This window comes from Tetranychus urticae, chromosome 3, assembly GCF_039701765.1.
Source record: "Tetranychus urticae isolate SD_2017Ah chromosome 3, NJAU_TeUrti_SD_1.0, whole genome shotgun sequence".
In the NCBI taxonomy this organism is placed as follows: Eukaryota; Metazoa; Arthropoda; class Arachnida; order Trombidiformes; family Tetranychidae; genus Tetranychus; species Tetranychus urticae.
This window is the reverse complement of record NC_142960.1, coordinates 17,068,109-17,088,199: the sequence shown is the minus strand read 5'-3', so window position 1 is coordinate 17,088,199 and position 20,091 is coordinate 17,068,109. Positions and strand designations below refer to the sequence as shown.

At 31.6% G+C, this 20,091-nt stretch overlaps 1 protein-coding gene and 3 long non-coding RNA genes across 17 annotated transcripts; 2 read left to right on the top strand and 2 right to left on the bottom strand.

Moving 5' to 3' along the window:
* Nucleotides 1-126: 126 nt before the first annotated feature.
* Nucleotides 127-8,646, bottom strand: LOC107363079 (toll-like receptor 7). 4 transcript variants are annotated; one of them, XM_089269521.1, is made up of 6 exons: nucleotides 8,286-8,630; nucleotides 8,035-8,151; nucleotides 6,194-7,671; nucleotides 5,748-6,098; nucleotides 5,494-5,570; nucleotides 127-4,182 (listed from the first exon to the last, which is right to left on the bottom strand). In XM_089269521.1, the coding sequence occupies exon 6, from the start codon at nucleotides 3,992-3,994 to the stop codon at nucleotides 176-178; it is 3,819 nt and encodes a 1,272-aa protein (XP_089125647.1). In that variant the 5' UTR covers nucleotides 3,995-4,182; nucleotides 5,494-5,570; nucleotides 5,748-6,098; nucleotides 6,194-7,671; nucleotides 8,035-8,151; nucleotides 8,286-8,630; the 3' UTR covers nucleotides 127-175. The 4 variants fall into 4 exon arrangements, 2 of the variants coding, with proteins under 2 accessions (XP_089125647.1, XP_015785737.2); XR_016200040.1 differs by lacking the exon at nucleotides 127-4,182 and having other exon boundaries at nucleotides 5,514-6,098; nucleotides 6,194-6,338; nucleotides 6,725-7,671; nucleotides 8,286-8,646; XR_016200041.1 differs by lacking the exon at nucleotides 127-4,182 and having other exon boundaries at nucleotides 5,514-6,098; nucleotides 6,194-6,338; nucleotides 6,725-7,631; nucleotides 8,286-8,646.
* Nucleotides 8,647-8,765: 119 nt separating this feature from the next.
* On the top strand, nucleotides 8,766-11,670 carry LOC107363082 (uncharacterized). The gene is made up of 4 exons (XR_001568799.2): nucleotides 8,766-8,931; nucleotides 9,645-10,127; nucleotides 10,218-11,588; nucleotides 11,656-11,670. It is a non-coding gene; the product is annotated as an uncharacterized LOC107363082 (long non-coding RNA).
* On the bottom strand, nucleotides 11,033-14,665 carry LOC107363081 (uncharacterized). Of its 5 annotated transcripts, XR_016200043.1 has the most exons (7): nucleotides 14,180-14,624; nucleotides 14,063-14,101; nucleotides 13,503-13,537; nucleotides 12,697-12,904; nucleotides 12,214-12,621; nucleotides 11,820-12,119; nucleotides 11,033-11,474 (listed from the first exon to the last, which is right to left on the bottom strand). It is a non-coding gene; the product is annotated as an uncharacterized LOC107363081 (long non-coding RNA). The 5 variants fall into 5 exon arrangements; XR_016200042.1 differs by having other exon boundaries at nucleotides 12,214-12,904; nucleotides 14,180-14,626; XR_016200045.1 differs by having other exon boundaries at nucleotides 12,214-12,904; nucleotides 13,503-13,967.
* Nucleotides 14,666-14,723: 58 nt separating this feature from the next.
* On the top strand, nucleotides 14,724-18,838 carry LOC107363357 (uncharacterized). Of its 7 annotated transcripts, none has more exons than XR_016200061.1 (8): nucleotides 14,760-15,079; nucleotides 15,239-15,336; nucleotides 15,650-15,824; nucleotides 15,938-16,167; nucleotides 16,346-16,396; nucleotides 16,476-18,024; nucleotides 18,145-18,379; nucleotides 18,525-18,838. It is a non-coding gene; the product is annotated as an uncharacterized LOC107363357 (long non-coding RNA). The 7 variants fall into 7 exon arrangements; XR_016200060.1 differs by having other exon boundaries at nucleotides 15,938-16,173; XR_001568888.3 differs by having other exon boundaries at nucleotides 14,768-15,079; nucleotides 15,938-16,396; nucleotides 16,476-16,629; nucleotides 17,620-18,024.
* The last annotated feature ends 1,253 nt before the right edge of the window (nucleotides 18,839-20,091 follow it).

The window sequence follows — 20,091 nt, the reverse complement described above, 5'->3', positions numbered from 1 at the left end:
TTTGGTTGGTATATAATTTAAGCTAATTAATGTGTTTAAAGTGAAGTAAAGGTTAGTTATTTTACTTGCTTTTTTTGCGGACACGAAAAGGTATAAATAATTTTTAGTGAAAAACTAAATTCTTAATTCAAAGGCAACAAAAAAAATTATATTTATTTTATGTACAACGAAATATTTACACAGCATGTAAGTTGATGGCTCTTTTGAAATCTATACTTGCCCTTACGTCAGGACAATTAAGTGGTTTACTAAGCCCTCGACCGGGCGGCATGGCGTATCTTAACTTCTCCCAGAATCGACGATCGCCCCAATGAATGATTGGTGATGAACGGATACATAATTTGGAATCAGCATCCAAATGATTTAAACTATTCTTATCCAAAACCACAACAATTATCTTGTGGTTAAGATTCACTTGGCATTCTTGGTGGGCAACTTTAAGTTCAAAATGACACGAATCTGATTTATAATATTGATCAGACAATAGTATTATGGTCCGATGGGAGGATTCAATGGCCTCGGATATGGCTTCGGCGACGTACTCAGTAACTGGAAGGTCACGGTAACGAAGGCACAAACGGTATGGTGGATGACCGCACTCCAATTCTGGAGCCAATATTTGTGATATAAAAGCTTCGTCTTTTTTACAATATGAAACAAATCCATCAAACAATCGCTCTGTTTCTGGTGGGTAATGTGACTTTTGGAAAAATCTAAATCCATAATTGGAATAGATCCATACTTTAATTTCTTTATGGTAAATGGTGATGAGAACGATGATTAAAATGATAGCCACAATACCAGCTATCAATCCAATGGTCAGAGGCATATAACTTTGAACCAAAGAGTTTTGGAAGAAAGAAACTTCATTAGCAAAGGTTGAAGGTGAACCTTCTCTTGATAATGAACCGCCGATCACAACACTGTTACCACCACTAAAACCACCATGTGAATCAATCAAACCACGATGATTACTTATATCACTGTAATTGGTGCACTTAGATGAATTTAATTGCCAAATAAATGGACCTATTGTTGTATTATTGTAATGACATCTAATTGTATCTTTATCTTTCACATAGGCAGCCTCGTTTCTCATCCAATCACGTAATCGTGAAACAAAATCACACCGACAGGACCACAGATTATTTGAAATATGGACAACCATTAAATGTTGATTGTAGTTGAGTGACCAGACAGCATAATCAGAAATAAAATTATCCTCTAAATGAAGAACCTGAAGAGAGGTTAAATTGCTGAATGTACGGCTGTTAATAAAGGAGATCCGGTTGTGGTGAAGATGAAGCTCACGGAGTCGTGAGAGTGATTCAAACTCAAATCCATTTAAAGTTGTTATATAGTTATGTTCCAAATGGAGAACTTGTAAAACTTGTAAACCATTAAAGGTTCGATTGGCAATGGAATGAATACCACTGTTGTTAAGGTAAAGGGTTAACATATTTTTACGTCCAATAAAGGTATGACTGGAAAGAGATGAAAGTTGATTACCATCGAGATACAAATCAGTTACATCCATGGGAATTCGAGAAGGAACATGAACATATTCTCGACGTGAACAATCAACAATGTTGGTGGCCCAAGTTTGATCATAATAACAAGTACAATTGTCGGGGCAAGTCATTTTACAATCACAAGCATCAAATTCACAGCAATGGCAGAGAGCAAAACAATGGGTCTTGTATTTGCACAAGAAATTTGATGAGTTTGCTTTAACCAAAGGCAAATATGTTGACTCACGGACAAAAGGAAGTTGACAAGTAATACGATCAAGATCTCTGACCAATGGATATTGACGTGTTTCATCTTTGTTCACCCGTTGTAACCATTCCATATTACAATCACAGTAAAATGGATTATTAGAAATTAAGAAATGAGGTAAAGGTCGACTTGATGGAATTGATTTAAAACGGAAGGCATTCATGTCTAGGCTTGAGAGACGATTGTATCGCAGGTCAACGTGCTTTAAATTTACTTTGGTGGCAAAAGTCATTGGAAGAATGCTGGTTAGATTGTTATTATTGAGAAGCAGCGTTTCAGTGCTGTTTGGAATTGACCAAGTATTGATCTCTTTATAAATGTGATTGTGAGAAAAGTCCAGATATGTACAGCGTCTTTCCACTTTATAGTAATTACTCAACTCTTCAATAACGTTACTGTGAGCATCAAGGATTAGTAAACTTTCGGGTATAAAAGCATACTCAAACCAAAGTATTGAATTGCGAGATACATTAAGATGCCTCAAGTTAATGAGATTAATGAATAGACCATTGATGTCAGTTAATTTATTGTCTTGGAGTAAGATTGTTGTGAGAGTTGGAGCAGAATCATCAAATAAACCTGGTTCCAGACCGTTTAACAGGTTACCCGAGAGATCAAGATACTGTAAACTTGGTAAATCTTTGAAAAAGTTTCTACTTAGATTGGAAATCTTATTTTTTGACAGATCTAATCGAGTAAGATGTTTCAAATTAATCATGGTGATGGCATTGTCACTGTTGATGTTACCAGAAGATGTACTGTTGATACCAACAATTTTGTTGTCTGATAGATCAAGATTTGTCAGTTCCATGAGATGTGATATAGCTGACGGGATTTCTTTTAAATTATTGGAGGCTAATTGAAGATCTTGAAGTGAACTACAATTCTTGAAGGCATCTCGGTGTATAGCAGTGAGTGAATTGGCATTTAATGATAATCCTCTGAGAAGATTGGGACCATTGAAGGTATATGGATCAATTTTAACCAACCCATTACCATCAAGGATGAGAATATGAAGATTGTAAAGAAGAGCAAAAGAATAGTCTTCGATAAAGGTTATCTGATTGTGAGCCAAATTAAGCTTTTGAAGGGAATATAAATTTACGAAGAATAATTTATCAATACGTGTTAATCGGTTGTGACTTAAATCAAGAATAATTACACGAATGAGGTCTGCAAAAGTTTCACTGTTGATGTTTTCAGAAGAGATTTGATTATAACTCAAATTGAGTAGAAGTAGTTTTGAGAGTCCACCGAGAAGACCTGATTCAAGTGAAGCAATAGAATTATTTTGTAAATGTAATTCTTGTAATTCAATGGAATCACGAAATAGACGGGATGGAAGATGATTTAGTTGATTGCTGGCAAGATTGATTATTTGCAAGCGATGTAAGGCTGACAATGAGATCTCGGAAACCTCTGCGATCTGGTTGTTTTGAAGATACAAGGAACGTAAATTTTTCAAATTGGCTACACCAGTTTGAGAAATGAAATCAATTCGATTAAAGGATAAATCCAATTCCTGTAATTCTTGGGAACACAGATGACCAAAAGTATGATCAACAACTCCGAGGCTACCAAAGCCAGCAATGGAATTGTGAGTCAAGTTGAGAACTTTGAGGCTTGTAAGAGGACAAAAGAGATCAGCAGGAAGGTCAACCAAATTATTGAAGCCTAAATCAAGCTGCTCTAATTTACGAAGATGTTTAAGAGATGAATGATTTAACCATAATGTTCGATATCCTCTGGTTGGTACATATGATCGAATGGTTAAATTTCTCAGCGATTCTAGTCCGCTAAGCTCATCACCATTTAGATAGGACAACTGACAGGCTTCAATAGTTAAAGATTTAAGATTCCGTAAATGGGAAAGGGACGAATTATCCAATTTGGATTCAGCAAAGGAATCATCACAGATCAACGTTAGACTAATAGTGTGGTCAGCTTGGATGAGACTTAGGTTAAGGCCATGATTCATGGAGCCTGATGATGAAAATGATGAACTTGAAGATGAGTAAGATGAAGATGACGATGAAGACGACGAAGATGGACTCAGGTATCCTATATTACATGTTAATGACACATCAAACTTTAGTGATGATATATGTGACCATTTACACTCTCCTGGGGCAATATATTGGGTACCTTTGGTTACCCTGAGAGTCACCATTAATATATATAACACTATTATATACATAGATATTTTTGTTTCCATCTAAAGATGTTTAAATTATAAACAAAGTAAAAAGGAAAACAACAAGATTCACAAAAACAAACGTTCATAGTAGATATCAAGTAGAAGATAATAATGTTGTTGTTTTTATTCCATTTGATGTTGATGATGTTGTTGCTGTTACATGTTGATGAAACAAACACTTCAGGTTTTTTATTGTTAAATTCATGCTGTTAATAATAAATAAAAAAAAGTCATTATATCCAAGAGAAGAAAAAACAAGTTTCAAAAAATGTAACCAGAAGAACAGCAAATTTGAAAATGAACAATTTTACTTCTTTCCTCTCAAGCTATACTCAAAGTGAATAGCAAACTTTACCTTCTCACTCATCTTCATCTCACTCAACATTCCCATCTACTGTTGAGTCGCCATCTAAAGGAAAAAAAGGGAACACAGTTAAGCATTTGACTTTCGGAACCAGTTTTTTGCTTCGCTTCAAAGCTAATCCTCATTTTTTTAATCTCTAGTAAATAAACATCTATTTAATACAATTAGTTGATCCGATGGACGGTCCACTTTGGTCAAGATGGTCTCGACTAATTAGCTGAGCAACTTTAATCTTATCTGTCTGTCTCTCACAGTGATTTAAAAAGATTTACATTCAACAATCAACTTGGGTTAGTATCTTATTGTGTTAATATTTTACAAATTTTAAATAGGTATCATCTGTGTTTGTTTTAGTAATTTCAATCAGACTAGATGATCCTTGGGTTTAAATGTGATTAGATTAACAAATTAACAGCCATCGGTTTTGACAAAAGAAATGAGTAAAGCTACCAGAATGTTCATCTCTATTAGGAATTAAACCTTTTTCCTTTTCGTTATTCTATTTATTTCTGGTTTCTTTGTTATTCTGATTTCTTTTTTCCTTTGACTTTTCTTTTATTTTTCTTCAATTCTTCAACAATTTAAGTCAATATTGATTGAAATCTCACAGATAATAATAACAATGATAATAATAAAATGAATCCAGGTAAATAAAGTAAAGATAAACAAAAACCCAAACCCAAATGAAGACTAAAAAAGGAGTATAATATGTATTAGTATTGATTCATTTTTCACTTTCTTTTGCTTCACTTCATCTCGTATTCATCTTCATCTTTTCCCATCTCAAGATGATGAAAAAAAAATGTCTTCTCAACTTACCTTTAAGCCCTGCCTTTTATAACCTTTCTTTTTTACCTCTGTTTACTATTTAACTTTTATTGTCTATTTCTTACTTCCCATCATCATCGTCATTACTATCAACTTGATAACCTGTCTCAACTTGAAAAGGTAACATCTTAAACTTAATTCTTCCCTGATCAAACATTAACAAATGAAAGAATGAAAATCCTCAATCCTTAATAATATCAATACAAAGCGACTAATGAAAAGGTGTTTTAAAAATTTTCTGAAACAACCAGATTCAATGAAAAGAAAGTGTATGTTAAAGGTCAAGATGAACTAAAGAGAAGTTGAAAAAAGGCCATTTCCTTACGGTCAATGATCAGATCAAAATACATTGAAATAAAAATTTTATAATGCATAAAATTATTAGCCATCTTTTCAAAGAACCTGTAACATTAACAAAAAAACGCAAATTAATTTCTTATGGTTTCTTAATTACATTAATCTGTACTGAAAAGAGACGACATTAAGTAACAGTCTAATTTGATGTAAATTACACTTGGTTAGTCTCCTTATATACAATATTATTTCATTTACAGTCACTTAGAACACAAAATAACATACATAACCAAGAAGAAAGAATGATGATGAACATTGAAAGTCCTGGGAAAAAACGTACATACACACTTATACTATTGAAAAAATAGGTACACTTTTCTATGGGAAAGTTTTACACGCACAGGTAATGCTGATGGAAACACAAGGTAAAAAGAAAAAGAAGAGAAGAGAGAGAGAAAAAAAACAGAAAGTTTTAGAGTAAAGAGTAGGAGGTAAAGAATAGGCTTTAGATAATGATAATGATGAACATCGAGAAGCCCTCCAGTCATTCTAATGAGTGCCAACTATATCAACCATTTTATATACCAAGATACATATCCAGTCCAACCAAAAGTACAATCAGTTGTAAAGTAAAACCTGTAAGTAAGAAGTAAAATAACATCATTTAAACAGGATAAAGGCATTGATATATAAATATATAAAAAAGCAAGCAATACCAAAGAAAGATTTACCTTTGTAATTAAACATTGAGCTTTCACCTTGGCGCTCCCATTATCGTGAGTAACCATTTTTACCAATCTTGTTCAACACCAGCCGATGTAAAATGTTACACACACACACAAAAAATACAATAATGGCAACAAAAACAGCCCCAAACTATTACAAGATTAAGTAAAAAAAGCGTAAGTTACAAGAAAAAAAAAATGGAGAAACAATTCTCTTTCTTTCTCTCTGTTTCCCCCCTTCGTTTCTTACTGGTTAAATCCAATCAAGTAAAAAAGAGCGCTTAACTTGAAAGTTGCGGCTCAACGATTTAAAAGCTTAACATGCAACTACACACGACAAGATTTAAGCTTAACGGTGGATTAAAACTGGTAACATTGTTGTACAGGTTAAATAATAACATTAATGATAACAACAATGGTAAGTAATAATATTGATAACATTCAAGTGCATTAACATTCCCTATGTTAAATCTCGCCCTTTTGTGAGTTAACCTTTTTTTCAATGTTTTTTTTACCCAAATATTTTTCATCTCTCACCTTTTCTCATGCTTTGTTCATTTTTAATCATGGCGTGAGGTATTTTAAACACTGGCACAATACAACAATCGTCAAGATGACTTGAAAAGAAGCAAAAAAAGGTAAGTATCTTGGGATGAAATTTATGCCAAAAACACGTTAGTTGAGTTTTTTTGCTCTTTACTTGATCTTGCGGTGTTATTTTGATCATTGAATATTGATTATCATGATTACATCAACTGTTGATCAGTATTGAGCTTCTCTCTGTTTGATATGCCAATGTTGTCAATGATTCTGATGGACATTGCAAGGTTGCTTGAAACATTAACGCTTCAATATTTGTTTCACTTTTTTTACCTTCTCCATGTCTTGGTCTTGTATTGATTGTAATGATGAATAAGATGAGTATTGTGATTAAATTGGACTGCCCATTGAGTAATCAACATAGTATCAATCAGAATTGTACTTGTTTAACATAATCTTTTTAAGATATTAAATCGTAAATGGTCAGTCGATATCCATTAGTGGCTCTTAAGCTCTGTTTTTTGTGTGTGTGTGTTATACTCAATTCACTTTAAGATGTTTCTTCCAGCTTCTACTGGATAAATGCATTATTATGGACAATTGTACTGACAATCAATTTAATCTAATGTATCAACAGATACAAAAGTTAATGTATTTAAAAGGTAAATTGGCTGATTGGCTTGATTCGTTTTAATTTAATCTTTGAAAGGTTAAACCTTTGTAACTATTGTCCATTGTCAATCTACTTTTACTTTTATTGTTATTCAAGTCCACTTGCTGATAGAGTTAAGTTGGGTATGAATTAAGGTAAAGGTCAAGTGTATGGGTCATTTGATTAACTCGTGAAATGTTTAACTGGTTGTTTATGGTCATTAAATTGGACTGCAAGTTGTGGACTTGAAAACTGTAAAAAGATTGCTTTAGATAATGACTGGAAAAGTTGCCTTTTGATTGAGTGAAATTTTTAAATGTAATTAGATTAGATTGATCAGTAATTGTTTTGTAATTCTTAAACTGCACAAACAGATACAACTTTTAATTCATCATTACCATTTGAAATATGAATGGGAACACAATTATCTGGTTAGATGCTGTTGAAACATTTGTAATCAATTACAATCAATCAATGGTAACTTGCAAGTTTAAGGTAGGTTGAAGTCAGTTAAAAGTTGTATCTCTTTAGATGTTACAGTGTTTTTAAATCAAAGGCAGTACAAAAAAAAGGTGACTTTAAAATGAAGGGTTAATGTTTGGTTAAAGATTGAAGATCAATTCAATGAGAGAGGAAAAATGATTAATAACAATACCTGTAATTAGAATAGAATCAATAAGAGTTGAACTTGAAATGTACAGATGAAACTATTAGGCCAAAAATTGGAAATAATTCAACAACAATTAAGTCAACTTGTGAGGAAAGATTTTTTCTTGAAAAAAAGAGAAAGAAATGTTTTTACAAAGATCGATGACAGACACGAAAGATTGCCTTAAATATTGCTCTTTTTGCGTTTGTAAAGGAAAATTAAAGGCCAAAGCAATTGAAATAACAATTGTACCTTACCTGAAACAGTCAGTTTTAATTATATTAATTCATTATTGAAAACAACTGTAGCCAAATTACAGGTTTGCTTAATAGATTAGCTTAATAATAACATAATACACAAAGGTAGAGAAGATAAAGATAACACATTGCCTTAGGCCCAAGAAAAGTATGAAGGATGAAAAAAAGGTGAACAAAACAATGGAAAATCATTGAGGCATTTGTCTTTTTGTTTACGTATTAACAGTTGAAAGCATTTACTATTGAAAGAAAATAGAAACCAATGAATAAAACAATTAGTATTAACTGAATCAAAGATAATTTACAGACAATTGTCATCAAAAATTGTCAAACAAAAGTCGCAAGAAAATTACAAAAAAGATTAAAATCAGTGCCATCTAATGGTCATTGTCATTAATTTTATGCTTATTTCATAAAAAGCATAAAGTCTTAAAAATAAGAAGATATTTTCCTATGTTAATCTTTAATTTTTACGTTATTTTTCTTGTTCCAGTGTTTATACAGTTATAGACATAAATTTCATGAGATAACTGCAATATTTAACAATTATGACAAATTATATATTAACATTACAATTGACTGGAATAACGCTATTGATTACTAGTTAAAGACGCAAATAATGATAAATATCAATGTGTGTTCAAAGGTAAGCTCGCCATATCTTCTTCTTTTTTACTGTACACAACAAACACATCAATTACCTTTTGCCAAACCAAATTACAATTGTAATCAACAATAATCATTGGTATCATTATTATCCTTGACTCTCTTCATCTTCATCATCATCATCACCATCTTTTCTTTTTCTTCTGTCAGTGCTCATACTCTTCTTTTACCAGTTCAACAGTAAATACAGTCTTGGTAAAAAAATCTCAATGCCTTTAAGGTATTAAACAATTACCAATTACATAGTTTTTTTTCGAGACTGTTGTTGCTCTATTGTTAATAGAGTTGGTGGTAAGAATGAGTTACGATTAGGCACAGTCAGAGAAAAACAAAACTAATGGTAAGCTAATTAGAAATGAAATCACGAAGAAGTCAATTGTAATTTTGGTGAAGACTGTACATAGTGTTAAACATTCATTTATTAGGCTAGAACAAAAAAAAGGTCAAATTGTTGTTTATTTCATTTTTTATAATCAAAGTGTTTGTGGTTTGTTTCCATAAATATTATTATTAGCAATATTATGATGTGATATTTATCTCACAAGTCGTTATGAATTCACTTTATCATTATTACCATTATCATATTTTGTTTTGCTTTCGTCTTCATGTTGCTTTTGATCTTAACGTTTTAAACTCACGTAACAATTGAACGTTTTCAAGTAAAATATATTTTTCTTTTTCATTTCATTTCAGATTATCAGGAGAAAGAGGATAAGAACAGAAAAAACAAGGAGAGAGGAAGAAAAAAAGATAAAGAAAAGATTGAACAAAAAGAAAGGCCAGAAACAAAACGATATGAACGGAAGCTGATGCATCTTTTACCTTTTATTTTGGCTCATCTTTATCTCATCCTTCTCATCTGCATCATCATCAACATCAAAAACAAAATTATCTTAATTTCCATCCTTCTCCAGCGTTTTACCTTGAATCTTAACCCGGGCCAATTTTGTTTCCACTTTTGGTGCCCATTGGTTAAGCACGAAATCGACCTTTTATCACATTATATAAAAAGTCTAATTTTATTTTCGTGATCATATATTTTCCTCTTGGTACCTTATTTAATAATACAATATCAAGCCAATCAAATATCCCTTGGCCTGGGCCAAATGCTTGTTCTTTGCTTAATTTGGCAATTTTCCTTTACCTCATCTTATGGTATCATCATTATCATCAATGGTATTTCCTTTTCCTATTTTTTTGCCATTTTCATTCCTTGCTTAATTTCATGACTTCTTATGGGTTTTATTTTCTTGTTTTTTTTGATAGGTTTAATACACACTATAATGCCATATAACAAGCTCAAAGGATAAACAAAACAATCTTTATTAACCATCATTAAACATCTAATTAAAAGGACTGATAAGGACTTCTCACTACCACCTCCTTCAACTTCATCCTCCTCCTTATTCCCTCCTTTACCTTCTCTCACCTCCTCCCATCTTCTTTGATAATCATCTTCATTTAACATCCATCATTTTTTTCCCGATCACTTTTATTCGCCTTTCTTTTCCATCTTTTTACACCAGCTTTGCGCTTTCTCCATCCCGTTTGTCCTGGCTGTTAAATTACCTGATCAACATGTGATTGAAAACGATTGTTAAAAGCTAATTGTAATTTAATCTTTCTGGTTTGTTTCTTGGGATTTGGTTTTTACCTGTAAATTAAATCCATTATTGAACTGCAAGGCAAACAGTCATAAATATATTTAACGTTTCTATGCATAATATGATTGTTTATAAGGTAAAGGTAAAAGGCCAAACGTTATGTTGACGTTTAAATTGAATCAGAAAAAAAGCAATTCATTTTACCCGTGATAAAAAGCCAATAAAAACCATTCCTAACCGACAATTGTTTGTAGTTGGCAATTAAGAAATGATCATTTGTCATTGATCATAAAACAATTAAACTCCAAGTCAAACAACAGTCAAGACAAACCAAAGTTAACAAGATTCTTGACTAACAACAATGAAATAACGATCATGATAACCAAAAAAGGTACAAAATTCACTTTGATTAGTCACTTTGTTACAATTAATTCCTATTCTGTAGAAACAGCTTTTCCATATATTAATATATTAATATACTTTTATAATACATGAATATTTATTTAATACAACTTTGTATCGATGATCTGAATGAGACAATTACTTGAATAATATTTATAACATAGGAAATGTCAAATATTTGAATTTTAGTCTTAAACCTGTAATAATGTTGAGATTAAAGGTTAACTTTTAGTTTAATCAAACATTATCAATTATTAGTTGATTGCTGTTTTACATTTTATTTCTGGCTTCGTTTACCTGGTTTTATCTCGGTAACATTTGACTTTGGTTTTATTGCCGTTTCGCCAAACACTCACAATATCACAATCAACGCTATTAACTAATTCACTTTTATTACTCTTAATGCATTGTGATTGTAAATGTTATATTTTGTTTTCTGGTTAACCCAAACCTCCTCCTCCACCACCTCCTGCTTCATCACCATTAACATCCTCATTTAACATGATTATCATTCAATCTATGGGAATAAGCCAATTAATACAGTAATTAGTATTTATATGAAACAATTAAACATCTTAAAATGCTTATTAAACAAATCATCTGGTGAAGTAACAGTTGGTGGCAGTTAAGTGTAAGTTGATCAAACCTTATCTAGCTTCATTGATAATTGTAATAAAACTATTATTATATTTGTACAGGATTTGGGTCTAATAATTTGGTTATTCACATTAAATTGGTGGATATTGGTTTGTTGAACAACCAAATAAGGTTGACTGATCATCTGAACGTGTTAAACTGTTAAGAGAGTTTCTAATCTGTGCTAAGATTAGTAAGCGGATTTAATAAAGTTCAACATCAATACCTTTAAGAGTTTATGATTACGATGATGATGATCGAGGTGAATAGTAACACTTAATAATAATAATAGGTGAATTGTGATAATGATCAATCAATTTGGGTGCTACCTTTTACTTATTAAATGATGTAATTGTAAATTATTTTCAAGTACAGTATCTTTTCATTTGATTATGCAGTTTCATTGTTGAAAATGTTTGTTAGCATCTTTAGGGTTGATCAGCAAAACAATCAAAGGTTATTGTAAAGGTAATGGTTGAATGTTGAATCCTGACTTTTCAAATGAACCTCACTTTGGACACCAACACTGTTAACAAAAGAGTTGAAAATAAAATTCAAATTAATAATAGTTCCATCATTAGTCATGATATTCAAGATTTATGACCATCTTTTATACTCACTAGATTATTTCAAATCTATTGAAAAGCTTTCTTATTTTTTTGTGGGCCACAAAAATGTAATAATCACGTTCCTATTGACTTCATTATCATTACCATTTCAACAGGTGAATTTGGTGAAAAAAGATCAATTGACCGGGTTAACTTTTCTTCCATCATTTTTATCCATTCCTTTATTCCCAGTAGTCGTTAAGTTGATCATCCTTTAAATATATCAGCAGTGAGTAACGTCCAATATGTATTAAATCACATTGTGAATCCAATTATTAATTAAAGCCAGTTTAGTAAGGAGATTAAGATTACTTAGGTTATGGTTATTTTACAATCAACAAATCAGTGATCCACCGAGTCTAATCAATCATTTGATATCAAAAGCGGAAGAAAGTCCAATGAACCGGTAAATACACTTTTCTGAAAAAAAGGCACAAAAAGAGTGGTGAGCAAACTTGAAGAATGAGGTTTACGGTCAACCAGGATAAAACTGACCCAAGGAAACTATTGTCTGTTGTTGAATATATCGGCTATTCAATCTCTTCAGTATCCTTCATCATCATCTTTTGCTTTTGCTTATTTATCACCATCTTTCTCAATCACCTCCTGCCTTTCAAAGTTAATCCGTTCAATACTGTGTTGCCGCAATATTACAACACGGAAACAGGTAAAGTCCATCATCGATCGTTTAGTCTTTTTTTCACTATTAAAATAACAACAAAAGAATGAGAAAAGGGAAAGAAATAAGTAAAGATGGCAAAAGATCAAACCATGAAAATAGAACCAAATTAAGGCTTCAATTTAACCGCTTAACCATGTTTGAGTTAACAGCTTATCATGGGTTGTCATTAGCATGGCTCAAATGCTTCATAGTCTGAACTTCATACTGGCCATTTAATCATACTTTGAAACTTGATTCTATCTTCAATATCAAGAAATTGCTTAAAGTAACTGTAACTATTGAAGCTGATTAAAGTAAATATGAAAGGTCATCTTTTGATTAAAAATAAATAATTTTTGTAAACATCGATCCACAGATCTAGTTTTTTAAGGTAAAAAGTCTACTTTGAAAATTTTCCGAATTCTGAATCAATTGACTTAAAATATCTAAATCCTTTGAGAGCTTGTCAAAACAATGTGAAAGCTGGTCAAAGCTTGTGTGAACTTTTTTTTTAGTTTTATGACTGTCTCTGGTCAGATAAAGTCGCAAATACTTGTGAGAAAATGTCGGAAGTCGAACAATTTTGAAAGATAAAACAATTGAAAAAACTAATGGATGAATAATTAGATTATTCACTCACATTGACGGATTTTGGCTGAGCAAACATTTGTAATGCTATGGAATGTTAAATTGGTACCAAAAAATGAACACCATTTAAATTGATATGAAAATAATTTTAAGGACTATTGACCATTTGACGTTAATAATTGTGGAGATAATTGCGATTAAATGATGAATCAACTTTTCATCTTAATCAAGTCTGGTTAATCATGGGAAAGTGGTCAAGTTGAATATGAAAGGAGAGTAGAAAGAGTATGAAATGGCGATGATTATGATGGAGTATGGTGTTTATCCATTCAATTCAGATGTACATTAGTCAGTACATCATGATCATAAAATGATGATCGAGCAAGCTTTCAGATGTTCCAAAATATGGGATAAAGCTATACTGAAAGCAAGCCTTCTGGAATCAAAAATGGCTCAACAGCATAATTCAGTAAAACTTGCATTGTTGTTGATCATCATCAGTATGGGTTGAATATGTCTACAATTTTAGATAAAACCATCAATATCTCATCCTTTTCTCTTCTTCTTTTCAACATTAGTTGTTTTCATCTTCATCTTCATCTTCATCTTCACCTTTTTAATTTGATGTTTCATCATCTCCTTTGAAGCTTCCTTGATCAGAGAAAAGAGAGGAGAAAAAGAAGAGATTCATTAATTTGGATTTCCAATGTTACAAGGCATTATACTTACTTTCTTCATCTTTTTTTTTGCTCAATGTTGATTGAATGGACCGTTTTTTGTTGGCTAGATGATCAACAGGTAAGTTGATTATCTTCAATTAATCAACAATTAACCTAGCCTAGAGGAAAACATGTAAAGAGATAATAAACAAAGAGGTAACCATTCCAATAACAGACTGAAATGATATCAATATCAATTCATCATCTAGATTCATCCAAAAAGATGATAGCATCAATTGTTGAGTTCATCATCTTCCGAGCTTTTACGCTTCCATTTCTTCCTGATTCACAAAGACAGCCAAAATTAGCATAAACAAAAAGACGTTTGAAAAAGCAGCAAAACTTAACAGATTAATGTATGAAAAATTAAGTTAACAAGATTATAATCTTAATCACATCATTATCGCAATTGAAAATACATAAATTAAAATGAAAGGATTACCACAATATGAATGTAACTGTTAATTTATTTGAAAAATGCAAATCACCTGTGAATTGAAAAGGGTGAAAATTACGCCATCTCTTATCCCCTTTAGCAAAAGTAATTGAAATAATTTTTCAATTATTTGTGAAATTATTTTCGGTCTTTTTGTTTTTGTTTATTTGTTTGTTTTTTGCTTATGAATTGTTTACAATCCAATTTAATCTTCTGGCATGTGTTAGTTTCTTAATCCAGTGCAAGTTTATTTAGACAATAATTTCAAACTTTAGTGGCAAAAAATTAGTTCAGATGCACAGCAATTCATAATTTTATGATGTTACAAAGGAATGTGAAAAAGGAAATGCATTTCTCAAATGTTTTTCTTATCATCGCAATAAATCGGAAATGGATTTCCTCTTGAAACAGCAGAGGCCAACAGCTCTCTATCAATCCTTTGGCCTTTCAATCGCCTGGTCCTGTTTTTTTCGGGTAATTTTTGTTTCTTCTTTTCTTTTTATCATGTTTATTCATGTTGTCTCTTTTACAGAACACTTTTTTTCTCTTGTTTCTATTCAACTCTATTTTCCTCTTTCTTTTGCTCTTCTGTTTTTCACTCTTTTTTCCCAATCTTAATGACAATCGCCAAAGACATCACACCAAAAGTATCCCACTGAGAAGGCTCTTGTGTTTAAGGTGCAGACTTTCATAATAGTCTTGATGTTTGTTGGGTCAACTTTTTGTTTAAGGTTTGTCAACTTTACCTTTCAACTTGACCCAGCCTACCACCAAAAGCAATCCAGGCTATTAGCCATTAACCCTGAACACTGAAATGTAACCCAAAATGTATCACTAAGTCAAGGTTATGTTGGTAGGTAGGGTTATGGATGATCAGTCTTTTTATGCTTCTTCACTATCTTTTCAAGTCAAAAATGTTTCTCTCTAACTATTTCTTAATTATAACTATCTTGCTTCACTCTGCTGACCCTTCGTCGGATTCACTGAGAAAACTCACCAATTCATCTTGCCTTTTGTGTCATTTTTTCTTCTTCTAATTACCAGGCAACCCTTCGTTAAGTTGGTCGTTGGTGGCAAACAGGCAATAATGAGGACAAAGTCTATTTTACCATTCAACATGACCAGATTTACCTTATCATAATCACCTAGACATATAGCGTAACTAGAATTGGCAGGATTTAATTACCAAGCACCTTAATTGTTGAGTTGACTCAATCCGGTAAATATATTTCCAGTTTTACGATTATTGAATTGTCTCCCGTTCCTTCAAGTCTATGTTTAAGTGTCATAGCAAGTCTTTTAACATGAACTTTGCTTTACTTTTATTTGTAGGTTCCAAGAAATCAAGTCAATCTCATTTACGGAGTTCAGAAAAGCAATATTTGGAAGCAAATTTAAAGAGGAAAAGAGCTAAAAAAGGTTTGATGACCTTCAAATCGAAAAGAACTTTCATTTTATCATAAAAATATTATGGTTAAATTGAAGAGAAATAACTTTGGATTGTTACCTTTTCACTCTTCCCTCTACTTATCTAATTTAATGGCCGCGATAGTCCTGTTCATGTATGTGTATGTACACAAAAATATATGTGTGTTGGGTAAAAAAAAGGTTGATGTTAACTAAAAAGTTCACAGTTATAACCAATGGAATTTTAAAAGTTTAACTTTAGATGTGTTATTACTATTACCATTATTGTTGTTATTATCATCATTATTATTACTATTATGATTATTATTACAGGCAACAACTCTTGAGTTGACGGTTCAAGCATCAATATCAATATAAAAACAAGTAAGTAAAAGTTTACTCCTTACATTGGACTTTATTTTAATCCAAAACTATTTTCTAACAAAATTTTTTTTTCTTACAGAAAACACTAAAACAAGATTTATTTTGGTCTCTGCCCTTTTTGCTTTGGTCTTTTTTTCTCTAATCTTGCTAAGAAGTACAATAATGATCATCACCAATTGCAATCACCATCGCCATCATGAGCACCATTCCAAGGACTAATGTGGCTACCAATTGTGATTGTTTAAGTCTTTTTATTTCAATCGTTAAGACTTTTCAAGATTTTACTTGTTTTCCTTTCTCATTTGTTTAGATATTTAGTGAGAAAATGTTTTCAACGTATATCATCATCACAGTGATTTCACTTTTCTTAAGAAGTAAATCTTGATTGGCAATCAAAATAGAGAGGGAAACTCAGGGTAGCCAGAATATCTTGTCAAGTCTTTCACTTTCATCCCCTCCCACTCCACCCCAATCACAGCATCATCTTCATCTTTATCCTCTTTCAAAGTTGACTCAACAATAACATTAACAAAAAAAACAATAATAACAGCAGTAATATATTAATATGTATTTATGTTGCTGCTGTTATTGTTTGGTCTTATTGAACGATTTAGTCTCGTTAAGGCCACCCCTGCAAATAAGACAATAGACCCACATCTAGTACCTAACAAGTGAGAAGATGAAGATGATAAAGATGCTGATGAAGATAAATGTGAAGGGAAAGACAAGTCCAAGTTGAGTTGTTAAAAGGCCTGAATAGCTTACAAAGGGTGAGAGAAGAAGAAGCAAGAGATTATCTAATACAATTTAAAAGCTTCTATTTACCTCTCATTCCTATCATCTTTTGGCATAAAAACTGACCATAAAAACTGTAATCCTTAAACAATTTCTCGACTTTTTCAATTCCAACCCGAACTGCATTTCCAGGGCAGCAATCAAATCAACATAGAAGCAAGAATCACACAGAATTACGAGCAAAAAAATCAAACCTTCAACTTGTAAAAATCTTTTGTTTTTTTGGCCAACATATTTTTTTTCTTCCATCTTGTCTACTCATTTTAAGATGCTGGTCTTGTTATTCCTCATCTTACCTCTATTATCTCCATTAATATCATTACAAACCTTTGTTGAGATTGCTTTTTTATTGATGATTTTCACTGATTCACTCGCTAACTTTTCATAATCTCTCTAATAATGAATCTTGGCTAATTTTGCTCCTTCAGATATTCTCAATGATGCTCATGGTGATCCTGTTGTTAATACAAATGAGATGAACCTTGATTGGTTTGAGGAGCGAGAAAAAAAGCTGATGATGATAATGATGATGATGGCTAATAGGATGGGAATTACAAGAGCAGTTATTGAACAAAATAGCTTCTGATGGATTATTTTACTCTTTTTTTTGCTGCTAACTCTATTCTTTAATGATGATGGTCCTGTTTAATTGTGATTAGGCGTTTTTTACTCTCCATATTCAAGTATCTCAAGGCTCACCATTGCTGTTCATTTATTCACAGATCAGATGGATTAGAGTTGATAAAATTTTTCCAGTTTATTAATTTTTACCCATTCAATTCACTAATTACTGAACAAGGCAACATTTAAACACGCAGTTATTCAATCAGAAAGTAAGCTCACAATTGAAATAACAGTTCAATGGTTTAATTTTTTACGACTTCACAATAACTAATTAAGTCAATTACGATAAAATCGATCAAAAGTTAATACATTTTTCCTTTTCTTATCAGGACCAGAAGTTATCACATTGTCAATGGAATCCAAAGGATGCCAACAAACAGCAGGAAATTGATGATTTAATGGATCATAATTTGAACATTTTTTACTCCATTATTGGACTGTTATTATCAACCAATTGTTATAACTGCTAATGCTAATTAATGTTGAACCTTTTTCATCTCATTTCCGGACAATCAAATGTCTTTAATTTCCATCATCTCTAAGGATTAAAACCAAATCTAATAAGTACTCAACTTTTTGCTTGAAATGTTTGGAAGAAGAAGAAAAAAAGAGTAAATTCTTGAAATTTGAATCTTTTATTTCTTCCACTAAACATTTCCATTATCGAATGTGCTATTAAAATTATTCTGCTTTCCTCTGATTCTTTTAGGATTTCATGGTTAATTCAGGGAAACCTGAAATAGAGCAATTTGCTGTGCAATTACAATCTTTAATTTTCATCTTTACATCCACATCAATTTGGAAGGAAAAAAACAAAATCATGCAAAAACAAGTTAAAGTCAATGGATGATGTTGTTTGTTACTGCTGATGAAAATGATGATGATGATAATATTAATAATAATAATGAAGCTGCTGTTTTGATGGTTAGTTATTTTGGGGTTGATTGTTGATAAGAATCAGGACAAAATCATGAGTATCTTCGGTAGTTACCAAGTTGGAACATTAAAACGCATTGCAATTGATCTTGATGCTCATTATTTTTTTTCCCTATCATCTTGATGATCATCTTCATCACCATAAACCATCATCAATTGAGTCTATCATCCAAGCAAGCTGTTATACAGTTAAATTGTTAACAAGAGAGAGATGGATCAAGAGAGAAACGATTATAATGATGATAGAAATGAGAACATTTTATCGTGAAAATGTGATGAAAGAAGGCTTTCTCTTCTCGTTGAATATATATTTATATAATATCAGCTTCTGATAATTGACAGACTATCTGATGCTGTCATGATGAAGAGTTGAAGAGTTGAAGGCAAAAAAAACTGAATTATTTTTTCTCTATCATGAAAAATATCGCCTCGCTTGCTTGAAATGAATATATATTTTGCTGGATAGATATTTTTTAATTTTTTTCATTATAACCATGAATATGAAACTAATGTTGTTAACATATTAAGTTATGAATATTCTAATAGTTTCAGTCTCTGACCAGATTATTATAATATTATTATTGTATTGCCTAAAGAATCAAGCAGCTATTATTTTCGTTGGGAAATATTTATATGTTAACAACCTTGTCAAATTTTATTGTTGCTTTCTTGGTGTTTTTTTTATTCTGACTTTCAGGTTTTACATATTAGATTATTTCCTTTTTTCATACCTTATTAACATGATAATTTAAACCTTTACCCTAATTTGATTGAGCTTGCAAAATTAACCTTAACCAAAATGATAACCTCCTCCAGTATCTTATTCAGACACTTTTTCCTCTGCCTTTTCATTTTGTTGTTGTTTTTTTTCCTTGTTGACTTCAATTCCAATGAAAATGACATTATGATGATAGAAATGATTCTGATTATTATAATTATGATGGGAAGATGATTTTGAAAGGTCTTGTCTTAGGAAAGGTATGGAAAGAAAAAACGTGAGACCAATTCTCAACAATTAAGCTTAATCAAAGGTTGGATTAAGCTTTGTTCATTCCTCTTCAGTCTCGGTGTGTGACAAAACATTAACCCAACCGGTAACCACAATTATGTAAATCCATTGCCAACAAAATATTTATGCATTCATCATATCTATGACTAAGGATGACGGATGAGGGATCATCGTGTTAGCCAGGTAGGAAGAGAAAGAGCAGCAAAAAAATATATCGTCATCATCATTAAGAATAAAAATGAAGCCCTGAATGATCCATAAGAAGAAGGGAAAAAAATGTTGACAGTTGAATCAAGTGAGGAGAAACAGGTAATGTTAAATAGATGATTTT